This window comes from Lonchura striata, chromosome 9 (genome assembly GCF_050655825.1).
Source record: "Lonchura striata isolate lonStrDom1 chromosome 9, ASM5065582v1, whole genome shotgun sequence".
Lineage (NCBI taxonomy): Eukaryota > Metazoa > Chordata > Aves > Passeriformes > Estrildidae > Lonchura > Lonchura striata.
This window is the reverse complement of record NC_140711.1, coordinates 9,979,006-10,005,555: the sequence shown is the minus strand read 5'-3', so window position 1 is coordinate 10,005,555 and position 26,550 is coordinate 9,979,006. Positions and strand designations below refer to the sequence as shown.

The window sequence follows — 26,550 nt, the reverse complement described above, 5'->3', positions numbered from 1 at the left end:
ACATCACTGTTGTCAGGTGGGTGGTTTTCCTCTTCCCAACAGACAAATGTAACCCATTTTTTACTCCAAGCAGCTGTTTAGCTCCCTAAAGTGAAACAGAGCCTCTGTTCTAGGGTACAGTTACTAAAATTTGGACCCCATGCAACTTTCTCTTAAAACTCAAACCTTTCTTCAAACCAAATTAATCCCCAAAAGGTGTTATTTCACCAGTTCCTCAGAAAATTGCCCACCCTTCCATGCTCCAGCATCCCTGCTGTGCCCCCTTGGCACTGACTGAGGGCTGCTGCATCCCAGCCCTCCCCTGCTGTGGGTCACTTCTCCCTCAGACCCTTTGGAACTGCATCAGGAACCTCAGGAGACTGCAGCAAGCAATCCATCCAGATTTCTCAGTGTGATATGAACACAACCTGACAGCCAGACTAATGTGACCCCTCGAGTTCAACCAGGATCCTCACCCAACAGCAGTGAATTCCAGTACCTGGATTCCAGCCAGCACAAACCCACTTTGGTACAAACCTTTATTATCTCACACCTCCTTGCTACAGCTATCATTGAAACAACTGACATTCATATTTTACAGGTACCATAAAAAGTTACAAAGTGTAAATGATGCTGTGTAGTTCACAAAGTAAAAATACTCGAGGATTGACTTTCTGTCAATGGAATTTGGCACAGAGGTGTTCACACAGGAGGGAACAGGCTTGAACTTCATCCTGAGCACATCAGGCAGGCAGTGTTTCCGTGGTTTAGAGGCAGAGCTTCTCCTGGATGGATGGCTTCCCTGGCATTATCTGTGGCATTAAAAGGCACAAAGAGAAACACCCCAGGAGGCAGGGCCCAGGCAGTGGGGCATCCCACCAGGAATCTGAGTGCTGCCCAGCTCTTCCAGCTGCAGCTGGGGCAGGGTGTGTCACCATTCCTACCAGCTCCTTGCTCTTGCTTTGTCCACCATGAACTGCAACTGGAGATTCTTGCTCCAACAAACATGGGCAGTTTCCCTGTGCCTGCAGCAGTGCTGGGATTGATGCCTGTGGCAGCCAAAATGGGTCTATGGCTGCCAGGGCTCTGCCTTTTAGGCTCAGGATTGCAGGGCTGCTTTACAGATCCACACACTAATATTTACAGAGGTAAATATTTCAGATGACACCATGCCTATCACATTTAGAGACAGAAGTTCTATCTTAAAATAGTCCTGGGTACATTAAATAATTGGTTAATAAAAGGTAGTTTGGAAGGACCATCATAAGCAATATGCAGTGGTAACTGAGCAACAATAAATATTTGAGTTGTTTGGAGATTTTGTTGGTTTGTTATTTTTTGTTGGGTTTTTAAATTTTTGGGTTTTTTACCATCTCCATTGTTACAAGGCAATGACAATATCAGTAGCCATAGCAACACAATCCCTACTTGTTCTACCTGAGCCAGTTATGGATGGTACAGAGAGCCCAAAGATAATTTCACCATGGAATTCAGAGGAAAGCATGTTTATAGGGTACCCTTTGGACCAGATATTGTCCTAAAATCAGTATCCACATATTCCCTAGAAGTTTTGATTAATTTAATCAACAACAACAAAAAAAGAAATTGTTACTTTCCATCCTCAACTCAATGCTAATATTTTTAAATTTACAGTCTGATATTTCATATCATTAAGGTAATAGAAAAACAACAGACTAAGAATGAGAGGAAATGTCTCATTAGAGCAGATGATCTAGGAGAGCACAGTCTGACAGACTCCAAATTCTTCCTTCATGAATAATCCTCACTATGCATCAGGGCAGGCAATAAGGAGGCAAATCCAAAGGAAATTTCACATAGCTGGCTAAGAAAAACCAACTGCTCAGGGATCATCACTTTGTACAATCCTCAGGACTGAGACCTCTTCCCAGGTAACAAACCTGCCATGTCTGACCTCCTAGAAACGTGCCCTTTCCACAGCTGAAACAGTCCTGATCTTAAGCTGGGGTCAAACATGCACAGCCACAGTGCTTCCTCTTCTCAAACCCAACTCCTAAACCCCATTTTTGCTGAATGATAAGACACCACTCAGTATTTTCCATCATAGAGACCAGAGATCTCAACCCAGGGAAAGGTGGGCAGAAAGTGAGGAAGCAAGATGCCTGCACCACAGTGATCATCAGAGATCAGCAAAGGCGTGGGAAGGGAGGGCAAGCACGCATGGCACCAGGAAAGCTCAGGTAGAGGTGAGCAGCAGTCTGTCAGGGAAGAGGGGCTTCCTCAGGCACTGCAGATTCCAGCCCTGGTTCCCAGAATGTTTGTGTCATTGTAGAGAAAATGAGAGCACGACTCAGTGCTGGCTCAGTGTTGTTTACATCCGGATGACAAATAGGCACTAGAAGGAAGAGCCCTCTTAAGGAAACCAGCCTGTTGCTGGAGGGTGTTTTGGAGCACATACATCTGCTCTGTCTGGCAAATACTTGTTTGGCTTTGGGGCGTTGATTCAGTCAGAGTTCACTCCATAGAAGTAATTTCCACTCTTTTCTTTAAACACCTTCATCTTGCTAAGATACTTTCTCTCCAGAGTTCTACCTTGTTCTCAAAGCCCCTGCTGTGCTTCTAAGAGCCTCCAGCCCACTGAATACACAATGTGAGAGTCCTGCTGCTCCTGGAGCACCTCAGTGCTCAGCTGAGCCAACCAAAGATGCCCAGGCTGCCTGATAAGCCCATGCACAACCTGTCAGAGCACCTAACTGATCTAATATTCAGGCACCAAAACTGCTTAAAGCAGAGAAAACTCTTCACTAACATCAGATTGCAAAGCCTGCAGGCAGTCAGAAAGCATGTACAAATACAAGAATTTATCTCATAAAATTCAGTAATATATTGCAATTCTTTCCATACACAATAATCTCCAAGATCTAGGCATTTTCACTGAAAAAGAGTTCAGCTAAGATTTTTTTATTTTCTTTTCTGAAGTGAATATACACATTTAGGATAAACCTTTTCTCAAATTTAGGTACCTGGTTTATATACAATGCATCCTCTTAACCTGCTGCACCCTAGAACTATTCTCACACTGTCTTGGCACTGCAGCTGTGTCACCCTTAACACATATTGTCAGTGGGCAAAAAAAAGGTTTTATCAAGTACACTTTCCTTGGTGAAATTTCAGAACTGACTGAACAAATTGGGCTTCCCTTCCTTCTGTGCTTGACATAGGATTATTTTTGATTTGCAAAAGATGAAGAGTTCACATGATTCCCTCCTTCTCCTGTGATGCCATCTCTTCCGAGGCTGAAACAATCAAAGCTGCTTCATCTTCCAAACTTATGATCCAAAGCAGAGATTGTCCAAAAAAGTCACATCATTCAGTGCTTCCCACCACCCAGCACACACATGCACACAAAAATCTCAACACACTGTTCTCCAAAGAGAAGGTTTGCTCTGCTGCACGACTTAACTATTTTTGCCAATATCCAATTCAGGGCTGAAGGCTCTTATTCATTCTTGAATTCTCATGTAAGTGGTTTACAGTAGCCATCTGCTGAAAACATACACCTTCACTCCTATGGAAGAGCAGCAGAAGTTTCTGACATTCAGAGAACAACCTGATGTCATGTTTGATAAATGCTGGTAAATCTCTCAACCTCTAATCAAAGACTTCTTGGGTTTATACTTCTGCTACTGATTTCATGCTGGGGCAATTTCCTGTGCTCAAGCTGTGGTAAGAACATCTGTGTGGAGCCTCTCACTCACATTTCTGGCACACATGAACCTATAAAAGGACGACTCAAAACAGCATTGGCTTTGAGGCTTACATCCCAATGATCCCTCCCCCCACCGCCCAAGAATAAGATAAAAATCAATAAATCATCTAATAATCCCTTCTTAAAAGTATTCCTTACATAAGGATAATTACAGATTGCAAAATACAGATTGCAAGAAAGACATCTTTGAGCAGACACTGTTTCTTTGCAGCATGAGATTCAGAATTACAAATTGTAATTTGCTACTCAAAGATGAGAGATCTATGTGCAGGGATGCCGTAATTGCTTTTGTGTTCTTCAAATAATTTCTTTAGTTTCTGTAGATACAATGCATGTAGCTGATCAATCTCTTCAGTGGTGGGGTTCAAGTTCTGTTTTACAGGGATGGGGCTTCCCACTGTAAATCAAACACAACAGCATTAGCTTCATTAACATCTCCTTTTAAGCAGAATTGCTGTCCCTTCTGTAAGAGCTCCACCACGGTTCCCATTCAGATGGCAGAATCACAGCACAATTTTCTTAGCCCCTGATCATGCCCTTCACAAGCCTCAGTCCTGGGTCTGTTTTTTTACTTCCTTTTGCTCAAGTTCAGGTAAAATGAATGAAGGAACCCCTCTCCAGCATTTCAGTTTGGCAGCAAAAGAGCAAATGAGAAGAGTGATAAGCTCTAATTTGAAGGAGCAGTTTACACTTCAAGATACAATCCTATGGGTTATGTGCTGTCTACAGTTCAACATAATATTTAAAAATATGTACTTTCTTACCGTCTTCTGATCTGAATATAAAATCACTCAGTGTGAGGCATACTTAGAGGACAGTGGTGCCCTCCACCACACTGTCACATGAACAGGACTGAAGGAAATCTTTATCTTCCAGTTTATTCAAAATGGATATCACTGCACCAGAAATGTGACCTCAGCCTACGGAGGGGCAGCATGTAAATCTCCTAAACCCTGTGAGGCGTCTCTGAACCATCCATTGCCCACAAATGTCACTGGAACCAAAATGTTCTCCAGGCACTGTGCAAAGCCTGCTACCTGCTCCATGGGAGGTGACTCCGTGGAAATCCACAGGGCAGCCTTCACTTCCACAAAAGTCTATGGCTAAAAAGTGGATTGCTAGGAGAAGCTTCCCGTGATCTCAGTCTCTCCTGTGTTGTTCAGCCACCAGATTTTGACAGCTATTCTTGCATTGGAAGCACCAACACCTTAACAGATCCAACTGGGATTATAGAAAAAGCCTAGAAAAACAGAAAGCTAAAAGCACCCTCAGGACTTTTCCAAATGCACCTGAAAATTCCTGTTAAGAGATTCAGCCACTTCAGATTGGATGGTGATGACTAAAGGCAAGCCTAGCCAGAACCACAAAGAGCTGAGCCTGCATTTTCCTGCTGCAGCTCAGCTGCCACCAGCTCTCAGGCCTGAGTGGTGCTGAAACTCAGACTTTACATGGCTGGGGTGGGAACCCAGCCCTGGATTGAGCAATACCTTAGAGGGGTGTGAAATCAATATACACACAATGCAGGATTTCCAGAGGCAGGACTGGAAACAGCAAACAGCCCCCAAGCCCTTCTGCAACAGTCTCTTCTCCCAAGAGTGAAGATTTCTTGTGGGATGGAAAACTACCCTCATCTCTAATATGTGCAGCTTTAAGGAACTTGCTTAATTTTATATTTTAGAGTTGAGTCTATTTCTGTAAAGCAGTAATAAAAAAAAAAAGTAAAGGTAAAATAAAAGCCCAATACTCAAACTTCAGAGGTCTTGGCTTAGCTGAATGGCTCTTGGATCCATGGCTTCTGAACCAGGACTGGAATCACCCATAGCTGCCCACGTTGGCAGCACAGCTCATCACCTCAGGTGAGCTCACTGCAGCCCTCAGAAGCTGAGCCAATGTTTCACAGGCACACCAAGAACACCCCACACACTTCCAAGGACACAGGCACATCGTGATAGTTTCTCAAACATGGGGAAAGAGACACAATAGGCAAAGGACCTCATGAGATCCTCCAAGTTCTGCTGCAGGATTCTGATCTTGCTGATTTGTAGCACTCCTGTGCTTTTGTCATGATGAAGAAGTGCCTCAACAAATAACACATTTTAAGCTTCAGAACAGCTCTGGTGTCATCAGCCCAAAAAATACCCCACAGAATTATAGATCTCATCCAATACATCTCATTCCAAAGCTTTGATAACTTTTTGGCTTTAAAATAAGTGGCATTTTTTGCCTTCCTGTGTACAATGTGGGCATTAAAAATTAAATATTTTCAAAATACTCAACTACATGAAGTGATAAAACACAGAACTCTTTTTATGTTAAATTTCAAGCAGATATGTTTTTGTCTTAAACATTTTTACTTGTTCATACTATAATCAAATCAGTCCCATAAAGAGGGAGAGTCACCTTCAAAGTCCCTTGTGAAACACCAGAAAAGCTCAATTTTCTTTAGTTTGCTCAGGTCAGAATCTAGCTAAAAATGATTTATCAAAAAATTTACAGACAGCTCTTGCCTTTGCATGAGACCCAGCATTACCTATTTTGTAAAGGTGTGGTTGTCACTAGCACTAGTAAAACCATGAAAAATATGTTCAGTTCCACACTCCAGTGAGAACAGATGAGCAGTAATCAGGGCTTTTGGGGAAAAACACTCTCCCAAACTGCCTGTTGATGTGGCATGCACACTCACAATTAAACATGACAGGATCTTTCCAAGGGAAAAAGCCAAGAGGGAAGGAAACACCCGAAGAGTGCAAGGCCATCTAAGTGGCAGCCTGCCCAAGGGCTGTGGCACCACAGTGTGCCCCCTCCCTTTCCTCCTGCATCTCTCCCTCTGTCCTGATGAGCACCAGGTCAGGACCAGGCCAGCTCCTTCCAGCAGCCCTGCTCCAGAGCTCTGCTGGGGTGGCTGTACATCAGCTGGAACATCCAACTGCTACTTCTCTGCAGAGCTAAGAAATGAAGGTTCTGGCTTCTCACAAAACAGCCACAGCATCCAGAACCACAGCAACAGCTGCAGAGCTGTGGCAGCCATCTCATAAAAACCGGACAACTCTTGGATTTCTTTACAGATTGCCAAGGATAGGAGCCTATGGATAACTGAGAATGAAGAGTAAAATTTGGCCAGAAAAGGGAAAGGGAGAAAATAATTGTTCCCTTTAACTGGGAACGACAGTAAATGTCACATACTTGGTTTGTAAGAATAGATTTATACATTTACAGATATTAGCAGCACACTGATGAATTTCTAAACATTTGCAACCACATTAGAAAAGGTGCAGGGAACTTACCAACAGTATGAATAGGTTGCCTGTAAGGTATTAAGCCAAAACTGTATTGGAATACTCCTCTAGCATGAAATAATGGTAAAGCAAAGCCCATTATCTTTTGCAACTTCTCCTGTACATTCCTGAGCCATGAACCTTTGGGATTTGCAACTTGCTTGAATAGTTCATTTTCACCAAAGGAAAACACTGGGACCAGATGAGCCCTGTAAAACAAAGAGGACTCTCAGAATTCTACATCAGCCTGCACTGCACTGCAGTTCACATCAGCAGCATAGAAACAGTTTCACAATAACCAGGCAGTTTCAGCAGCTTTGGATTTCATCAGCGACAGGCATTCAACCCTTATATGCAGCAGCTTTTTGGATGCCTTGGGTGATTGGTGTTTTAAAAAAAAAGTGATTGGCACACAACTAGCAACTTGCTTTTAGCAGTATTTAGTTGGTTGGTACCTATTGCAATTCGTGACTGTTCAGAATTATGAAAATGAGTAATTGCATATATCATAAGTATGTCTTTATCCACCACTATTTTAGCAAGTCCACCCTTGTTCCACTACATTTTTTCTCTTGGCAAGCAAAGAAGCCTCACTGCTAACTTTATAATGCTCCCAGCTGGGTGGCATCAAAACCAGATCTCAGCTTTCCCTTGTCTTTTGACCAGAGTAATTCGTGCCCTTGATTTTGGCACAAAAAGTTTGATAAAAACCAGACACCCTCACAGACACAAGTGCAATGCCAAATTCCTTCTCTGCTGTCCAATTCCCAGCCAAACCCTGCTTCCTCTGGACTTCTTCAAAAACAGTAGCCTTAATCCATTTTTACCAGAGGTCACATCTTACCCACAGAAATTATGCGAACCCACTTTGGCTCTTGCACAGCCTAATGAATTCTCATTCAGTTCATAAATTGGCCTGGGAGGAAAGGCACTGACTAGCTTCTGGACAAACAACGTAAGTGGATAGAATCAGTGCAGGTAAACCCACCGTTGTATTTAAAACCTTGGCTGCAGTATCATTTTTGATTAATGCTTAGTTTCATTAACTATTCTACAGAGTTTAGAGAAAAAAAAGAAGGATAATCCTAAGCAGTCTCTGAAGGATTCAGGGGTATTTTCTTTATTTAAATCTTAGTTTCTGTATCTTAGCTCTATTCTGTCCCCACTACCTTTGAGAAAAACCTTAATGTAAAATAGCAGTATTGCTAGAACATTGTCAGAATCAGTATGCAGAGCTGTGAGTGCTTGAGGAGGATGCACTGAGGACAGAGCTACCTGGAAAGCACTATGGACTGTCAAAATCCACCTGTACAGTAAAACACAACTGCTTCAACAGCTTCTTTAGCCTGAGGACTCACACAGACTATCATTCCCACATACTATTCTGACTAGTGTCTGCTCAAAGTTTCTTTCTCCAGTGGATTTATCACCCTGCCACCTGTAAAAGAAATATCAGAAAGCCTGGTACTTACTGTGGCTGTGTAAACACTCAGCTTTTTACTACAACACTAAGACAAACAGGAACATCTTGTGGTGCAATAGCTGTAGTGCCCTGACACTATGGGATTTGTTTTAATCTAGTGAAGACTTTTGCAAGATGCTATGTAGGACGCTAAGACAGAGAAATGAGTAACTTACGATTGTGAAATTAAGATAAGTTATCTGATTCATCATTTGTTTTCTGTCTTCTTTGGGATTTCTTCACTTTGTATCAGATGTTTGTACTACCTTGACCAAAATGTCTTTTGCAGAAATGCAGAGGACTTTTGCTGACATATTCAGGCTACATTTGACAAGCTCCTAGCTGAGGAACACAGCTTCTCTGTGCTGGCAGCACAGCAGCCAGGGCCAGAGGGCACAACCCTCTGCATTGCCCCTTCCTTTGTTGGTATTTGCAGCTGCAAATCATGAGCATCAGGAATGTGTGCAGGCACTGGTGACAGATGGGTCTTCTCATCCATGTCCCACAAGCCTCCCTGGCCCTTTTATTTCCACTGGAGTTGGAAATTTTCTTCTCATTTTGTTAATTGTTAAAAACAAGACATCAAAAGCAGAAGCAATTACTGGATGCCAAGTCTTTGGACAAGAGTTCTGTTAGACTCGCACTATCCCACAGCCCTGCTGGACAGATGAGAAGTCAGAATTCCAATGCTTCATACAGAAGCAGGTTTTTGTGCTGGTGTTTGTAGGAATGACTTGGAGCCTGCTGGTTACAGTGCCCATGTGAGTTGTAGCCCTTAGCCACTCGGGCAGAGACAGGCACTGCCACCCAGGGGAGGGCTCTTGCCAGCCATGACCCTTTTAGAAAGATGAGGACCATCACTGGAATCTAAGTAAGTGAAGGGGTAAAGGGGCCATTCCTGTGTTTTGCAAGTGTCCCACTCTTGCTGCTCTGTGTTGGAGATACTTTTGAAATCAATGCCATGAGAGGCACAGGCGTATCTGATTTCATAATCCGAATCAATTTAGATGAGAGATAACCACCACCAACCTTTGTGATATGACAGACCAGACATCTATCAACATACTAAGAAGAAAAAAAGTATCTAAATATTCTTCTAATCTTTATGGTTAAAACAAACAAAAGCTAGTGAGTGTTGAGGATCTCACTGAATTAATCAACAGCTGAGCAAAAATTGAGTAAGGACTCATTTAGGCAGTAAACAATTCAAACACACAAGTATTTTTTCTGGGTACAAATTAGACTAGAATGTTGCATTCTGTTGGCACAAAAAATTCTTTATGAGAACCTAGTGATACATATAAGAAATACCCTTGAAATTTTGGCACAGAACAGTTTCTAGTTTTTTGCACTCTCTATACAAGCAGACAGCCCCTCATGTCAGAGATCACCTTTTCTCCAGTTAATAGCTTAAAAAGCTCTTATAGATTTCTCAAGACTAGTATTTTTTTCTCATTGCTTCACATATATAATCCTGGGAGCTGTTCAGAAAGTGCAGCCAGAACACATAATTGGTTTCAATATTTCTAATACACAAACCATCTAGACCAGTCCAGAACAGACACAGTATCTTATACTGTGCAAAGCACTCAAAATATATTGATACCATCTGTTTAGTAACACACTGATGGCTGCTTCATAGCAAAAACTTAACTAGTTTTTCTTGAGATTTTCACCAAAAATTCAAAGAAAGTCTTTAGAATAATAGTGAAAACAAATATTCCTAGACCATAATTCTCAGTGATTTAATGAAACAGGGCCTGGCTATCCAATTTATTTGTTTGCTTAAAATGGTAAGAAAATTCTACCTTAATGCATCTTCAATTTACAGAACAGAAAGCAGAATGTTTGCCCTACTCAGCAAAACCAGCCAAGATTTACTAATATTGTTTCATAATTCTTATTCTTGGTTAGTGCAAGAAACAACTGAAATAAAATAAGATTTGCTAATAACACCTACTGTTACAAATTATGAAAGTCAAAGGGAGTTTTCAACACTCCCAGATTGGATCTAGGTGGATAGATTGGCTCCTGTGCCAGATATCTGCATGTTCTTAGACACTTAGACTCTTTCAAATTCCCTAATTTTATAGAATATGAACTATATTTAATCTACATTCAAAGCATGCTTAATGGAAGACCTACCCATGTTTCAGGGCCATTTTAATAAAGCCCTTCCTCTTGAGGATGTTCAAGGTTAGACTTCCAGGATGTGCATTCAGAGATTCCTCTGCTCCTCCAATCACAATGACAGATGCATGGCCACCTCCTTCATTGCTCAGCACATGTGAGACACTTTCCTTGGATGCAGAAACCATTCCTTCAGGAGAAAATATTTTCAGAGTGACCACTGGATATTCATGTACAAGTACAGTAGAATTTAAGAATATTTTTAAGCATATAAATGATTTTTCAAAATTATAACAGCTCAGAACAGATTTCAAAGGTTTGGGTTCAAGCTCCTCACTCTGGAACAGATTTGGTTTTGGACACATGCTTTGATTTCACACTGATGAGTTCAATGCTGTTGCCTATTGCAAGAGTTTTGAGTTCTTCAGGGTGTGCTCTTCTGGCAATTTAACTCCCCCTCAGAGAGACTCTGTGCCCAAGAACAGAGGGGGTGAATGGCAGCAGATACTGCTGAGAAGCAGCAGCTAAAGCTGTACAGCAGGTGCATACAAACACAGGCACAGAGGGGTTAACAGAATGTATAGAGGATTTGTTAACTCAAACATGGAGCTACAGCCTGGGGTGTCACAGCTGTGCTGCTGGAGGCAACAACTGCACATGTTAGACACAGGCAGAAAACACTGGGAAATGAAACATTGTGCAGGAGCATGGCTTTCAGGACATGGAAAATTTTGCAAGTGTTTTATGATTGGACTGGTGACCTGTATTACACCAAAGGTCCTCTTTCATTTATCAGCTGCATACCTGTGAAAACCAAGCTCCAATGCTGGCTCTTCTTTAGTGTGCTTTTTATTGCAGTTATTTCTCATTCTGCAGGTAAATATTTGTTCCCACGGGTCAAGATGCCAAAAACATGTAAATCTGACTTCCAGACAATGATTAAATGACAGTGTTTAAAATTGCAAGGTTCTACCACTGCCAATCCCTCACTTAGCAAGCCTCAAAGAACGCCCTCAGAAATTACATTTGCATGGAAAGGCATTCTCTGATACGTTGCAGTATACATAGATAAGTAATTCTAATACTAATCTGGGCAACATCCCAGGCATGTTTCTGTGCATGGAGCTGTGGAACAGCTTCTCTGAGATCGCAGTGTCAGTGTTGCAGCTATGCATAAAGTTAGATCTCTATGTCTCCAACTTAGTCTTGTGCATCAGAGCATGCTTAAATGTTGTAGTTGAGTGAATTTAAATAAACCCTGTATTAAACCATTGTGGGGGAGCACTAGTTCTTGTTTAATTCTTCTCATTTTTCAGTTCCCCCAACTTGATTGCTTGTTATTTTTATCTTTTATTACTGTAGTACCAGTCATGAATATCACCCCTTTATGACAAATGCTTCTCAGAGCAGAGAAAAAAGGTCTCTCTCTTTAGAGTTCACATCTCAATTAAAATTACACAAATTTGCAACATGGGACTTCAATCAGAAGCAGGTAATTAATTTCTGAGTATAAATATACTTGTAATGTATAACACTAAGCCCTTCAGGTAAGAGATTAGCCTGAATTTGTTTTACAAGTGCCTGCTAATGACTAAACAAAATTACAAATTATTATGCTCTTCTCTTCTTGTATAAAATGGGTACTCACGACTGCTGTCCGATAGTTCAAAGGAAAGCCAGCAATTTCTTTTCAGAAAGAAAAACAACTCAATGATATAGTTTACAAAACTATTAATAAAACCTTCCAAATTGTTAATTTTTTTTTTTGCCACAACAGTTCATCATAAAGTAGAAATTAAATTTAGCACCGACAGTGATCCTTCTGAAATTACTTACCATATATAAGTAGAGGAATAGACTCTACATTTGTAACAGAAGCTAAAATATGAAGCAATAGCTGAGATGTTCTGCTTTTACCTACCAGCACTCATTATGTATTCTCTGAAGAAGGGACAGCCAAACCAGATGGGCATGATATGGAGATATGGAGTAAGCCCAGGAAATAAATTTTTGAAAGGAGGATCGGTGCAAAAGTTTCCAAAGGCTCCAGCTACCAGGACCCCATGAGGGTGAAAGCCAAGTAAGTAGTTGTGATTTGGGTTCAGTTCTGAAGTTTTTATAAGCTGAAAAATAGAGTCAGTGGTGGGCATTATAATATTTACCTCAATAACAACGGTATGGAGATTGCACATTGACAGGACTTAGAAGCAACGACAATGAATTTCCTTCTGAGCACTTAACATGACTGTCCTGCTTTACAGATAAACAAAGCTTAAACAAATGTGCCAGGATACCATGTCTAGCGTTTACTGTGCTGAAGCGCTATCTTGTCACCCAACAGTCCAACTAGAAAACCAGGCCCTGTCCCCTTTTGACACTAAATCTCAGATTTCCCATGTTTCAAAAAGAAGTTAAGTGAGTATTAGAATTTTAGCAAAAATGAGTCTTAGATGTTTGTCCATGGTTATGGCTATTCAAGGTGCTTGTGAGAGAAATCTTTTACTCACATGAATGGGAAAGTATTCCCTGAAGTACTTCCAGAGAGTCCAGCTCCTGACCCACTGGGACCGTCTGCCCCCAACACATGGTGTTTCCCAGTCCAGGTAGAGCCACAGCAGGTACAGAACAGCAAGGAACCAGAAGTTGCCCAGAATCAGGAGCACAAAGAATCCACAGCAAAACTCTGCTACAAGAGACAAAAAGTGAAAGCATAGCAAGCATTAATCACACCCGTGTCCTTTTAAGAATGCCCAGCATACAGATTTACGCAAAGTGCACACAAATTGAACTCAGCTCTTTCTACATGGTGCTGTTACAGTGAGGGTGAAACACTACAAGGGTCTATCATCTCAGTCTATTATTTCTCCCTCTACTGCACAACTGGATATTTGGCAGAGAGCATCTGGTTTACCTAAGGCAAAATAAAAGACAACAAGAGCTAACAAGGATGTAATGCTTTAGGGAGAAGAAAGGAAAGCTGGGGAAGGAAAGAAGGGAAGTGGAACCATATCAACATCTTTTTTCTAATTACAGGGATGTTGGGCAATCGTTTTCTATTCTCTTCCTCAGCTTCTCTACCTATAATATGGGGGTGGTAGCTCTACTCCCAGCCAGAAGTGGTGTCACTGGCCAAGGAGATGCACTAGACAAGACCAAAACACAAAGAGGTTCCACTTCAGCCACTAAACACATCAGTCAAAGGAGAAGTTCAGTGCTGCTATGGGAGTACAACAGCAGGTAAGATCTGATACTTTCAAACATAATTAAGTATGAATTGTAACACCCTGCTACAATAGTGATACATAAGAATTGTATTATACACAATTCAAAGAGCAGGAAAAAGTTGCTTGGTTAAATATAATGTGTTACTTGGGTCTTAGCCTTGAAATAATTTCTCAGGGAAATCCTATGGAAACTTTATATTTGGAGAACTTGCAGCATTTTAGTCTTGGAGTGTGTTGAACAGCCCTGATCTGAGATGTCTGAGTAGGAGCTGCTGCTGTCTGCCCTGTGGTACCCCTGCAGCAGCCTGCTTGCTCTGACACCTGAACAAACCCATCAGGCTCATGGATCAGACGCTGAAGTCCAGGTTGCAAGGGAACCAGGGCTTGAACATCATAAATTTATACAATGGCAAGTGTTGTGGTTTGATACAGAAAAGTTTTTTAAGAAGAAGAGGGTTAAACTAATTAGGAGTTGAAGTTAAACATTAACGTTTAGATTGACTATTAAAGGTTAGATATGCTTCTGAGAACACAAAGGGGTTAAAAGTAGAATTTTTAGAAGAATTTTCTTTTTTTAGTTTTAGCTAGAGTACAGTATAGACTGTCCCCTGCCCAGCCAAGTGGCTGGGTTGGGGAGGGGAGTTACGTAGTTTAAATTAAGGTAGGTCAAAAGGTAGAAGAGTTAGAACTGGTTTCAGTTTTTTCTGCATAAAAAAGCAAAAAAAAATTAAGATGTTTCTGTTCTCTCTCTAGAGTTTCTTTAGAGAGAGAGAGAAAGAGACAGTAATAGTGTTAGTAGTATACTGGTAGAAGAGGTGGAAGTGGGGGAACAGTGTGGGAGCTGGAGCCTGGGCCAAAAGCCATCCAGAGAGTTGAAACTTTTAATCCTTTCTTAAGAAATAAAAGCTTTGTGAAATTTTACTCCTCCTCAGTTTAAAAGAAAAAAAGAAAGACAGCCTAAGACCTGAGAAGTTAAGAAAAAAGTTAAGAGAGAAGATGATAAAATAGCATTTAAATAAACATTCTCTTATTAACCATAGACTAAGCCAATTTATCCTCCAAAAGAAACTGTATTTTAAGAAAATACACAGTAAACCAAAAAACCTACTTCAACAGCTAAAAAAGACAAAAGTAGAGAAAACAACAAAAAAAATTTAAAAAAGCTGTAGTATTACCCCCTGTCTTCAGATAAGAGAAAAAAAAAAAATCTCTGTTCCTAGACCCTCAGCCCCAGAGAGAAATAGGGGGAACTGCAGTCCCAAAAATAAAAAATGAACTGTTGTTTTCTTTTTTTTTTCTCTTAACAAAACATCCTAAAAACAGTCTGTCCATGTATAGTAGTAAGAACACTGTACATAGAAAAGAATGTGTCACACTGACAAATTTTCTCCAAACAGTACCACGTGTAACATAGAAACACATAAAATAACAGCTGTATTTCTTAAAGGGTTTTAAAACACAAAAAGAACTCCTCTCTCTCTCAGTAAACTAAATATTAATTATCTAAAAAGTAAAAACCTAATTAAAAGTCTAAGTTGTGTCTCACTGTCGTTTATTAAAGTTAGGGGGGGAAGAAAAATGTTTAGAAAATTTTCATTTCAGTTTTAGTGTGTGTTTTTCTTTCTTTTTCCTTTTATAGTAGTAGCAATTTAATAAAGTTTTTCCTTTATTATTAAACTTAAACCTACTCTACCCTGTTCCTAATCACATCTCACTGCAATAATTTAAGAAGTTACATTTTCATAAAAGCACTAGCATTATACCAGTATCAAACCATAACAGCAAGCAAAACAGGACTTAGTGCTCACTGGAAGACTCAATTGGCAGAGTCGCAGGAGCCCAGTGTTTTTCAGAGATATTTTACAATGCCGAAGCAGTACTTGATGTCTCAAAATTGACTGGCTTTCATGAGGGCAGTATCCTGTGAAATCCTAGAAGTTGCACCAGTGAAACATACTGAGCTAAATACACCACTGAACAGAACAGATGTAAAAAAACAACAGAAGTACTTCAGGCAAGCATTTGGCTCACACAATGTAAAATATCACCAGAACTGAAAACTTTAGAATAAGTAGATGAACCAAGTGTAAAACCCACTCATCCTAGTTTAGATCACCTTGATTCAGGTGAGGTATTTCTTGGGTGTTGAAAAGTCAACAGATTCCCTAAACTATGCAGGTTTTGAGCTGAGATCTCAGCTTGGTCCACAGGTAGCCTTGAGTTTCCTCCAACCTGAATATTTACTTTTTCTGAACTTCAACCAGCTTGTTCCTGTGCCTAGTTTGACTGTGCCTCCAGAATAGAATTTGATATCTTGTCTAGAAGGGGATGAACATTCACATTTCCAGCAGGAATATAAGCAGGAAGGGAGAAGGAAATTACCATAAACAAAAGCAGGAGCAGGACAAAACCTACAATTTTCAAGGATACTCTATTATTCAGTAAAGAAGTTCACTGCTTCCTCCTCAAGCAAATAACCCCAGTCTTGCACAGAAAACTACTTGAGCAAGAGCTCTTGAAAAACACCACAGCTAACTGAAGCCCACAGATCCCCCCCAAAGTCAATGTGGAAAATTCACAAGAACTGAAACCAGTTCTAAGGAACATCATTAATGCAGGACAAGTAACACGGGTAAAACATGATGTTCATATTTCACAGGAATTTCACAGGGAATCCCACAACAGCATCACTCTAAAATAGGGCACAGAAATCTATTGAGGAAAAGTCATTACCTGTTCCTTGAAGAAGAGATCTTGAAACTATAGAAATTTCTAGGAATGCTAATCTGGACAGGATGCCAAGGTTCTTGGTTTAAGTTTGAACAAGTATGAGAAGCTTTTTCCAAGCAGCTATAAACAAATCCATTTGTTATGCAAAATTTAGTAAGTACTTCTATTTCCTACTCCTTCCTTTCAGAAGCACTTTCCATCAATCATATGGCTCTTTTAACACGGAATCACATGGCTTTTTACTATCAGTTTGCTAGCAAATAGGCTGAAAAGTGCTTTGTAGCCAACATCCTTGCTGTGAGAGCTAATTAAATCAGCAGTGAGAAGGCCCAGATAGCAATACTTAATCCCATGCAGACAAACAGCCACCAGATCAGCAAGCTGGCTGCTCTGCTTTAGCTGGGACACCTTCCTGAGTGCAGGCAAGGCATGGGGAGATAAGTATGCTGTTAGCACTTCCTCAGGGGAGCTCAGCATCTCCTAGGACAAAGTTGATTACTGCATTCCCAATGAGACGTGTAAGGCAAATTCCTTTTACCATACCTCCTCATTATTTCAACGAATTAGCAGCCTTCGAGATGAGCTAAACACTGATGACTCAAAACCAATGAGCCTGTAAACACAAACCTGATGTTTTCTCCTTCAGACACGACAGTGAGTAAATAAATAACAACCATTTTAACTGAATTCATAAACAAATTCCAGGCAAAAGGTGAATAACTTGGGATTTGTCACTCTTCTGCATGGTTGTGTCCTTGGATGTAGTTCCAGTGTACATTCTAAGTGTAATTTTTTTGGTTGAACTTGCTTTGAAAACTATCTCTGTGATATATTGGATTTTGGGGATAGGTGAGGGGGGAGGAGGAAATATAGATTAAAAGATAAATCACTGCCATGGAACTCTGAACATTGGGTTTGTGAACCAATGTTGGTGTGTCACTTCTCCTCCATTTCCCATTTACAACACATGCATACTCATATTTTGCAACAAATGGTGAAAACCACTCTATGTAGTGCTAGCTACCAGCACTGGCAGCCATCCTGCCCAATGATGTTTGCACACTTGACCCTTCAATCATTAATCAGGCTCTGAATTTGCAACTGGGCGCACCAAATTTATAAAATAGTTAAATACCAGGGATAGGAAGCAGAAAAACAGCACAGGTTAAATCTGGAACTTAGAAGCTTCAAATGCATTTGGAGTTACTAAGGCATCAAAATGTTTGATTGATATCTGTTGTGAAAGCCATCAAATGCAAGATTGTCCCTGTAAGAGAAAGCTTCCATTATGCTCAGAGCAGTCATGGACAGCATGGGCAGTGCAGGTGGTGCCAGGGGTGCTGGTGTCACCCCAAGCAGCACTACAGGCTCCCTGCAGTGTTCCAAAATCCATGCAAGGGAGCTCACTCTGAAACTGGCTGAGCAGCCAGCATTAGCTGGATATGGATCAGTCTCCTGTGAGGGCCTTTCTCAGGCTATTGGTTACAACTGGGAGCCACAAAGATCTCTGAGCACTCCTACCAAGGAAGCTGTATCTCAGCAGTGCTGTGATAGCAAACACAAATCCTCAATGCCAAGCTTTAGAGGTCTGTTTGGGCTGAAATTTGGTTCCAAGTTCCCAAGACCTTCCACTGGCAAATACTGATAAACAAGAGATACAGAGCATTACACGCAACTGATTTGGAGGCAGAGTGGCCTGGATACCATAAACCCCCAAGTTACTAATTGCCAAACCCCAAGACAGCATGCCAAATTTAGTGTACATGTTTCCCATTTCTTTTCTTTCTCCTTAGGCATTCACTGTCATGTATGTTCACATAGGGGTTTGTCAAGCTTGGGTCTCTGGCCTGACACAGCAGAGACATTTTTCTTAGTATTTTTGAGAGATACAAACAGACACAGACACCTGGATAAATTCCCTCCCTAAGACATAGGTAACAGAGGCAGCATTCCTAGAAATACTAGTCAGTAAGTACCCTGTTATTCCCTGTGATCACACTTCGGTCCCTACCCATAGGCCACCAATAAACTTCATGGATAGACAAGTGCAGAGTGACAAAAACACATATCAATAACAGTCTGCTTGCTATGAAAGGCTCATGGAGATTAGCTGAGTTTTCTTAAGCACCAGAAGAGGTTTGTTTTTTTTTTTTTTAAATACTTTGAGGAAGAACAAAACTATATTAGTTATCCAGCTACAGCTGATGAATTAAACCATCATGGCATGTTTGCAGAAAAGGTTAATATTTGCTTTAGCACATTACACTGACACCTTCTTTCTCAACACAGAAACCACTTATTATTCCAACAGCAATCTCTCACTCTATGGCAAATGTTTCATCATTTCTATTCTTTTGGGGAAGCCAGATCCACAACTCAAAACTGTCTCCAGCAAGTTCAATTAACAGACTGCTTCATCCTACATGCACAGAAGTTAAATCACTAGAAAACAGGATGTAGTTTAACATCTTCAGCATATTATTTTGTGGCTTTGTGCATATTAAAGTATACCTTCTATTATATACTGATTTTGCATTATTAAGGGCTTTGCAAATAAATACAGGGATGCCTTCACAACAGTCACTTCCTAAATCCCCAGTGAGAAGACCAGAGACACTGCTGGCCCCAAAGGTGGGTCTTAGAAGATGCACCATTCTCCCCTACCATCACCTTTTCACAGAGAAAAACCCTGGTATCCCTGCTGAAGGGTTAAACTCTCATTTCCTTCTCTCATTGTCTGGCCCAAGACACCCTCACTCCACCCAAGTTGCTCAGTTTTGCATTTGATTTTGTACATGTTCAAACTCCACTGTTCATTTTCACATCAGGGCACAGAAGTTAGCAGGAGCACATAGCTCACCAACTCAGCTTCTAGCTTTACTTTCTTCAAAAACACTCTCATTTGATCTGTGCCCATTAGAGAGAAAGGAAAACAAAAGGCTAAAGCACTGGGAAAGCAGCACTTCAACCAAACCTGACTGATTTTTTCTCTGTTTTAATGGTTTTGCCTTTAAATGAACCCTTTGATTTACCTCCTGATACAAAGTGAACCTAACTGACAGATGTGCAGTACTTAGGCACAGAGCTCACAGCACACACCAAGGACAAATGCCCAACTGATGTGTGCTGTGTCCTGTGTGAGAAACAGAAAACATATACCTGTTCCAAATAAGAGGATATCAGGCATACTGGTAAATGCAGCAAAATTAATTCAAAGTTATTTAGAAAAACATTTCCAAGCTTAAAAACAAAGATTTCCTGCAACCACTGGGCACATCCACTGCATACATTGACAATTACTTTAGTGCATATGCACAATGAACCTATGATACAAAAATGGGGGTTATGTAACCTCTTTGCTTTGCCAGTCCAGCAACACTTACAGGCTTGGAGATGTTATTTCTGCAGGTGACTTTCTGCCCAGGGTCAGGTTGGACAGAGGCACAGAGCAATCATGAGCAGCCAGCACACAGCCAGCACACAGGCAGACATGGTGTGGGTGTTGCACTAGCTTAGAACAGGGCCAGACCTGCCCCAGAACTGTCAGCCCCCAGCCAATCAAACAAATCTCAAATAACTGTAATTACCAGCATAAAACTACCATCTGTAGAAATTGTCTGCTTTGGCCTTTTATCCAAAGCAGATACATGAAATTTTGCAATCTCGTAGTATCTGCTGTTTCAGCAGTAAAACACTAATGGTTTTACATTATGCTTCAGCCAGAAGCTCTTTTGGATTTGTGCTTAATACAGTGAGAAATAGTAGGATTTTAGCATTTGCCAGCTTTCAGTTTTAACAGCTTTAGTTTTCTGGACTCAAGACCAGTAACACTTGTCTTTCAAAAGACAGAAGCCCAATTTAAACACTTCTCTCTTTCATGGAACTTATATCCAAACTTTTCTGGTCTGCTAACTTGGAGAAGATAAGAAACTACATGGCATTTTCAGTCAACACACAGTGGGAAACTGTTAATGGGCATTTCTCTCATCTAATCTAGAAACTCTTACATACATATCCCAGTATTTCAGAACTTATTTTTGCTTTTGGTGTCATGCCCCTGGATAACGAACAGGCAAATCACTGTTACAATGAAAACTTGTCTTTCCCCTTTGAGGGTGAACTTTGGCAGCTTGCAGCACAGAACAAGGAAGCACAGGAACTTACAGACAGAATTTTAAAGAGGTTCCTTTTGTATATAATGAAATTCTGTGCACATCTGTACAGCATTTTTGAGACAGAGGTATGTTTACTCTGCCTACGCTGCACAACAGAAGCAATGGCTCTCTAGGGCAGATCCAGCCCAAGCTGGTACACTGCATGAAGAAGCAGAACTTTGCTTGTACCAAGCTGCTGCCACTATTTTTTCAGTATTTGCAGACTGATTCACTCTTTCTATAGTGGAGATGAGATTTAGGCTTCAACAACTACTGTATGTCTGTATTTCAAGCCAGCTTGTCAGTTGAACAAGTAAGGGCATTTTCAGTCATCAATTCCACAATCTCAGAAAACCATGCAGCATTACAACAAAGTAAGCCTGGAGAGCAAGGTCTTTTTACATTTTTCAGCCAGGAAGATAAAACCAAGAGTCTTTTAGCCAAGTCACATTGTGAATTCTAAGTTGAAATAGGCTCCCATTCTCCTTACGGCTTACTTGGTGTGCGAAATGACTTTTTCACATGTCACTCCCCAGATTTGAAGCATATCATTGGCCAATTCAGTTTTTGTCATTCAGGACACTAATTTTCAGAGTTATCTTACTTCATCTGTTAGTCCTACAGTTCTTTTACTAAGCTATGGCACATTACAACATACCTAGATGGACAACTTCAATAGCTAAGTCAGTACCCCATATATTCACTGCTCTAAACAGAATCCCTCTAAACAGATTCCCCCTCTAAACAGATTCTAAACAGAATCTGTTTAGAAGGATCTAAACAGATCCTTTGCATCTATTCCATGAATCATTAGTTGTCATAGGGCATTATCTGTTCAAGTTTTCACACGCAGATATGTAACACAAGACAGACAACCAAGATCATGGTTGGCATAAGCTAGTTCCAGCCACACACAAATCCCCAAAGAACACCTAAACCCCCAACCTATTCTGTGATGAACTCACACAGTATTTCACTGGTCCTGAGGCATCCCCTCACTGATTTGAAAGTGTCACTATTTAATCCACGGCTTACAAACAAATATCTGTCCAGAAAAAACAACAACAAAAAAAAGCTGAAAAATTCAGACATAGGGCCAGTCCAGAACATCAGAAACCATCTCATTTAAGTAATTTAGGATTCATCTATCTGAATTTTCCTGCAGCTAAGCGAAACTTTTTGGCCAGATCACTGGCTGCCCTTTCACTTGAAAGCATCTGTCTACGAAATGACAAGGTCACATTGCTCAGCTCTAAAGATAAACATCCCCACGGAGCACAAGCAGATAAGTATTATTAGAATCAAATTGTTAATCAAGCATTCTTGCAAATCCATTTTTTCATGATCACATAAACTCACTATACTCAACATAACCAGCCAGAAGATAATTTCTGAGATGATTTTCCTTGACATTCCCAGGCAGTGCCAGCTGCAGATGACAGCTCCCTACTTTGACAGCTAAACTACAGAGGGGATTTTCTGCATCCTGATCACTTCTAGTCAGCACAGGAAGACGTGGTTATCTGCACCAGCATTGCTACATTAGGGAAAAAAAAGTTTTCTTCCACTGCCCCTGAACTTCCACTGCTTTATGAGACTTAAATAATGGCTCATGCCAAGACCTAATTCAATAACAGAAAATTAAAACTACAGACTACTTACAATGTAGCTGCAAATAGAAACTGTTTATCATTTAGCTACATATAATTTCGAGGTAACAGAACATCTGCTGATTAATCTGTGAAGATACTTCATAGCCTCCATATTTCCCCCAAATCTTTAAGGCGTGGGTTAACAACCTAAAAAAAACTGAAAGACATCAGACCATCTGTAGGATAATACATTTGTAAGACATACAGGGAAGAGAAGTGCACACTACTTTTCTCCTTGTAAATCCTAGAGCATAGATGATCTCAAAGCATTCCAGCATTTTTAGTAATACACAGGTGGCTCTGTACCTCAGAACAGACTATTCAATAACCACTGCCCAATTTATACAATCCATGGATTTAGTCTCATAGAGTTAAGGCTTACCTTATCAAGTGATTCATTTCATCAAATTCAAGATACCTACTCACGTGAGTAAGATTTGCTGCTGTGAATAGGTGCTTAATGATAGGTGTCTCTTAAGATATTAGGAACATTAATTATAGAGGAACAATCAGTAGAAAAAGATTACCAAGTAGAATTAGCAACACTTGCTTAAAGCCAGTGAGGACATCTTTCATATTATTTACAGAAGTGTCTGCATTTGAATCAATTCACTGATGATGTCCATTATTTTTCATTACCTTGCTAAATGAGAATTTAATTGAACTACCACATATAAAGTTATTTTACGAAATTACGAATGAAAACAGCATGTACCAGAATTTATGCTCATTTTCAATAAAAAAGTCGTTGTCAGAAACCTACTGGGCATCTCAATGAGGAGCCACAGACACTAACTTTTTAGGCTCATATTTGAAGCAGAACCCATAGAAAGAAATAGACCCCCATAAAAGAGGAAAAGCCATCCAAAGCTTTCAGGGAAGAAAGAAGTGCGATGCTCTGGCCCGCCCGGGGATCGCCGGGGAGCTGCTCGCCCCCGGCCGCTTCTGCACGCACGTGGAGCCACGGCTGGCACCGAGCGATGCCCACGGGCAACGCCGGTCACGGAAAAAGCCGCTTCTCGCCCTTTTCTCTCTGGGGCAGGGGTAGGGAGGAGGAAGGCTGTTACCCAGCAGGAGGAAAGAGAAGATCCACTGCAGAACGGCGACTGTCTGAATCCTCCTCTTTAAGGGGACATTGATGGGGGCAAACTCGACCTTCATGCTGACGGAGAGCAGCGCGGGAGGCACGGATCTGCCGGCTCGGGCTCCAGCCGCAGCCCCAGCCGCCGCACCTGCCCGCTGCGCGCCGCTCTGCGCGGCCCCGGCCGGGCAGGACGCGCCCCTCCCGCCGCCGGCGCTGCCCACGGCCGCGGCTCCGGCAGGCGGGGACGGGGAGGCGGCGCCGCCCGCCCCGGCCGCGGGAAACCCGATCCTGGAGCGGGCAGAGCCCGGCACACTGCGGGGGCTGGCGGCTGCTACAGCCCCTCCGCCCACAGGCGGCCGGCGCGGCTCCCCCGGCCCGGAGCGCCGCTCCCGCTCCGCATGAGCGCAGCGGGCGGAGGCGCCGCGGCTCTGCCGGAGCGAGCCCCGCGCCCGCGGACCCAGCTCCGCCCGCACACCCCGCACCGCGCTGCCCTGCCGGGCCGGCCGCGCTTTGCCCTCGGAGCGCCCGGCACGCCGGGGCGTGCTTAAGGCTCTTACCATTAAAGAGCTTATGGAGCTGACCCAGAACTTAGAGTTCCTGCAGCGTTTGGCGTCGAGTGTTTCGGTTTTAATTACACCAGCACACGCACAGCCTCCTCCCGCCCGCGGTGTCCGTGGCAGGCATCGTCAAAAGAAAACTTTGCCGCGCAAAAGAAACCACCCCCCGAAACTTGCACAGCGTTGGCCCAGCTGACCCCCATTCTGCACGGGGCCGGCGGCAGCGCCGGGATTCGCCATCCCCCGCGGGGACGGGATAACGCTGGGCGCCCACGCGGGACGGGGACAGCGGCACCGGGGACTCGCGCTGCCACACGGGCCGCCCGTCCCGCCCATCGCCGTGGCTGATGTCACCGCCGCGGCTGCCCGCCGCGCTGCCGGGGCTCGGCGCGCCGCCGCCCGCTCCCCCAGGCGCAGGACGGGCTCGGGGCAGCCCCAGGGGCGCTCGCTCGGGCGCGGCGTCGCGGCCGCGGGGGGCGCGGGGGGCGGCGGGCGCGGGCGGAGCCCTGCGGCCGCTCCGGCAGCGCGGGGAGCGCGGCGGGGCCTGCGGAGCGCGGCGCAGGCGCAGCCGGGCCCGGCCGCCATGCCGACCGTCAGCGTGAAGCGGGAGCTGCTGTTCCAGGCGCTGGGCAGGAGCTACAGTGAGTGCCCGCCGTGCCCGGGACGTGCCCGCCCGGCGCCGCGCTCGCCGGGTGCCATCGCCGCGGCCCCTCCGCCGCTGCCCGCCCCGGCCGGGGCGAAGCCCTGAGCTCCCACGGTGCTCCCGGCCGCGCCCTGCGTGTCCCGGGGCTGCAGCGGGGCTCTCGGGAGAGCTCGGGCCTCAGAGCTGCCCTGCCGCCCGCGCACAGCCGTGTGTTATCCCGGCCCCTTCAGCGCATTGCCCCGACACGCACTGCTGGAGCCCAGGTCTCTCGGGAAAGTGCAGCCACGCGTCCCGCCGGGTTCTGGCTGGAGTGTCACTGTCTGATTTAGGATCTGGTTAAACCAAGGAGAGAGAAGAGGGGGGAGCAGGCAAAGCGAGCGGTGAATAGTGTGGGTTTATTCAGTGCTTTCTTCCCGGCTCAGGAAGCAGATTTCAGAAGTGCCCGGCTGAAGGAGCATTCAGGACATGCAGTGGTTTAGTCCAGACAGCTCTTCAGACAGCCCGGTGCAGATCTGCGCTGTTTGAACAGGGCTGTGTTACTCGCGTGTTACAACGCAGCTGATGCAACCTCTGTAGAAGAGCCTGTCTGATCAGAATAGGAGCACTTGGCAGAAGCTGCCCAGTTATTCCCTTCTGATTTAATGATCTGTTTAAGCCAGAGTTGCTCTAACAGACCTGGCTGAGGAGCTGAGCTCCAAAGATCAGAAGCTCTCCCGTGTGTCTGTCAGAATACCACATCAATAAATATATACTAAAGAAGCTGCTACTCGGATACAAATATAAGAAAAAAAATCTTTAAATTACTTTTACCCTATTCTTTTTTTTTCCAAAATAGCATTTCTTATTGTGTTTGAAAACATTCTAAACACACACACAAAAATTAGGTCTGAGGCCTGCTTATAACCAAAATTCACCCTCTTGCTTCACAGCGGATGAAGAATTTGATGAGCTTTGCTTTGAGTTTGGTTTGGAGCTTGATGAAATTGTAAGTAATGCCTTTATTTGTTGGTTTTTGAGTAGGTGTAGCATACTGATTTTTGGTAAGAGTTCGTGTGGCATTATTTCCAGCATATCCCCTGTTACAATGTTTTAATGGACTTTATTAACACCGATGTTTTGAATCTGGGGAAAAAACCCTCAGACTTAGAAAAGTTAGTGCTTCGGAAGCAAAAGACTCCAAGATGGCATATTGCAATACTTCCTGGAGGTCAGCACTCTGTGCCTCTTGATCTTCAGTCTCAGGCACCATTTTATTTAGCAGCATAAATATGGCCACAGAACATGTATTGATCATATTTTACAAGATCTGTTTGGTTTTGTTTGCTATGCAGTCATCTGTGCAATATCCACAAAAAATATATTTGTCCTGGACATAGTTATTTGAGTTGTAACTAATGTATACTTAATGTTTTAATTTAGATTCTGTACTTCGGGAGATTTGCTAGCCCTGATAACTCTGTCTGTGCAAATCTTGTTCAAGTAGACATATTTTGGTTTTGCCATTTAATTTTAATTTATTGGCTTTTTAATGACGTTTATCAAAAGACATCTGAACATCATATGTTATGCTTTATCTCAGAATAAATTTGATTATGACAAGTCATTTGCCAATCTATTGCCAAATATAAGGCCTCAGATCTCTACTGGGATCTAACATCCTGAAGGTTCTTGCTTCTATAATCTATAATATTTTTTCTTACAATTAAAATTTTAATACAGAATTTTTCTTTTGGCACACCGCCTTACAGTTTCTGAATTTAAGGTTTTATGTAATTTCTTGTATTTGGTGTGTCCATTTGCTGTATAAATGCAAATTACAGTGTTAAACTTCTAATTAATACAGTTTATCCTCTTATGTCACTATCATACTGTTGTCAATGTTAAGATATATCAGGTTAAAACCACATTTTTG

The 26,550-nt window shown here is 42.6% G+C and overlaps 2 protein-coding genes across 4 annotated transcripts in view; one reads left to right on the top strand and one right to left on the bottom strand.

Moving 5' to 3' along the window:
• Window positions 1-504: 504 nt before the first annotated feature.
• On the bottom strand, window positions 505-23,631 carry MOGAT1 (monoacylglycerol O-acyltransferase 1). Of its 3 annotated transcripts, XR_014957311.1 has the most exons (7): window positions 23,422-23,631; window positions 13,102-13,280; window positions 12,516-12,717; window positions 10,610-10,784; window positions 7,012-7,211; window positions 4,765-4,967; window positions 3,911-4,124 (listed from the first exon to the last, which is right to left on the bottom strand). XR_014957311.1 is itself a non-coding variant. In XM_021553638.3 (6 exons), the coding sequence occupies exons 1-6, from the start codon at window positions 23,513-23,515 to the stop codon at window positions 3,970-3,972; spliced, it is 1,005 nt and encodes a 334-aa protein (XP_021409313.1). In that variant the 5' UTR covers window positions 23,516-23,530; the 3' UTR covers window positions 505-3,969. The 3 variants fall into 3 exon arrangements, 2 of the variants coding, with proteins under 2 accessions (XP_021409313.1, XP_085443792.1); XM_021553638.3 differs by lacking the exon at window positions 4,765-4,967 and having other exon boundaries at window positions 505-4,124; window positions 23,422-23,530; XM_085587666.1 differs by lacking the exon at window positions 3,911-4,124 and having other exon boundaries at window positions 4,131-4,967.
• Window positions 23,632-24,559: 928 nt separating this feature from the next.
• FARSB (phenylalanyl-tRNA synthetase subunit beta) overlaps window positions 24,560-26,550 on the top strand; it is a 35,981-nt gene continuing 33,990 nt past the window's right edge. Inside the window, exons 1-2 of the mRNA XM_021553629.2 lie at window positions 24,560-24,636; window positions 25,568-25,623. Coding sequence (XP_021409304.1) covers window positions 24,579-24,636; window positions 25,568-25,623 — 114 coding nt within the window. The 5' untranslated portion in view covers window positions 24,560-24,578. The remainder of the gene's footprint in view (window positions 24,637-25,567; window positions 25,624-26,550) is intronic.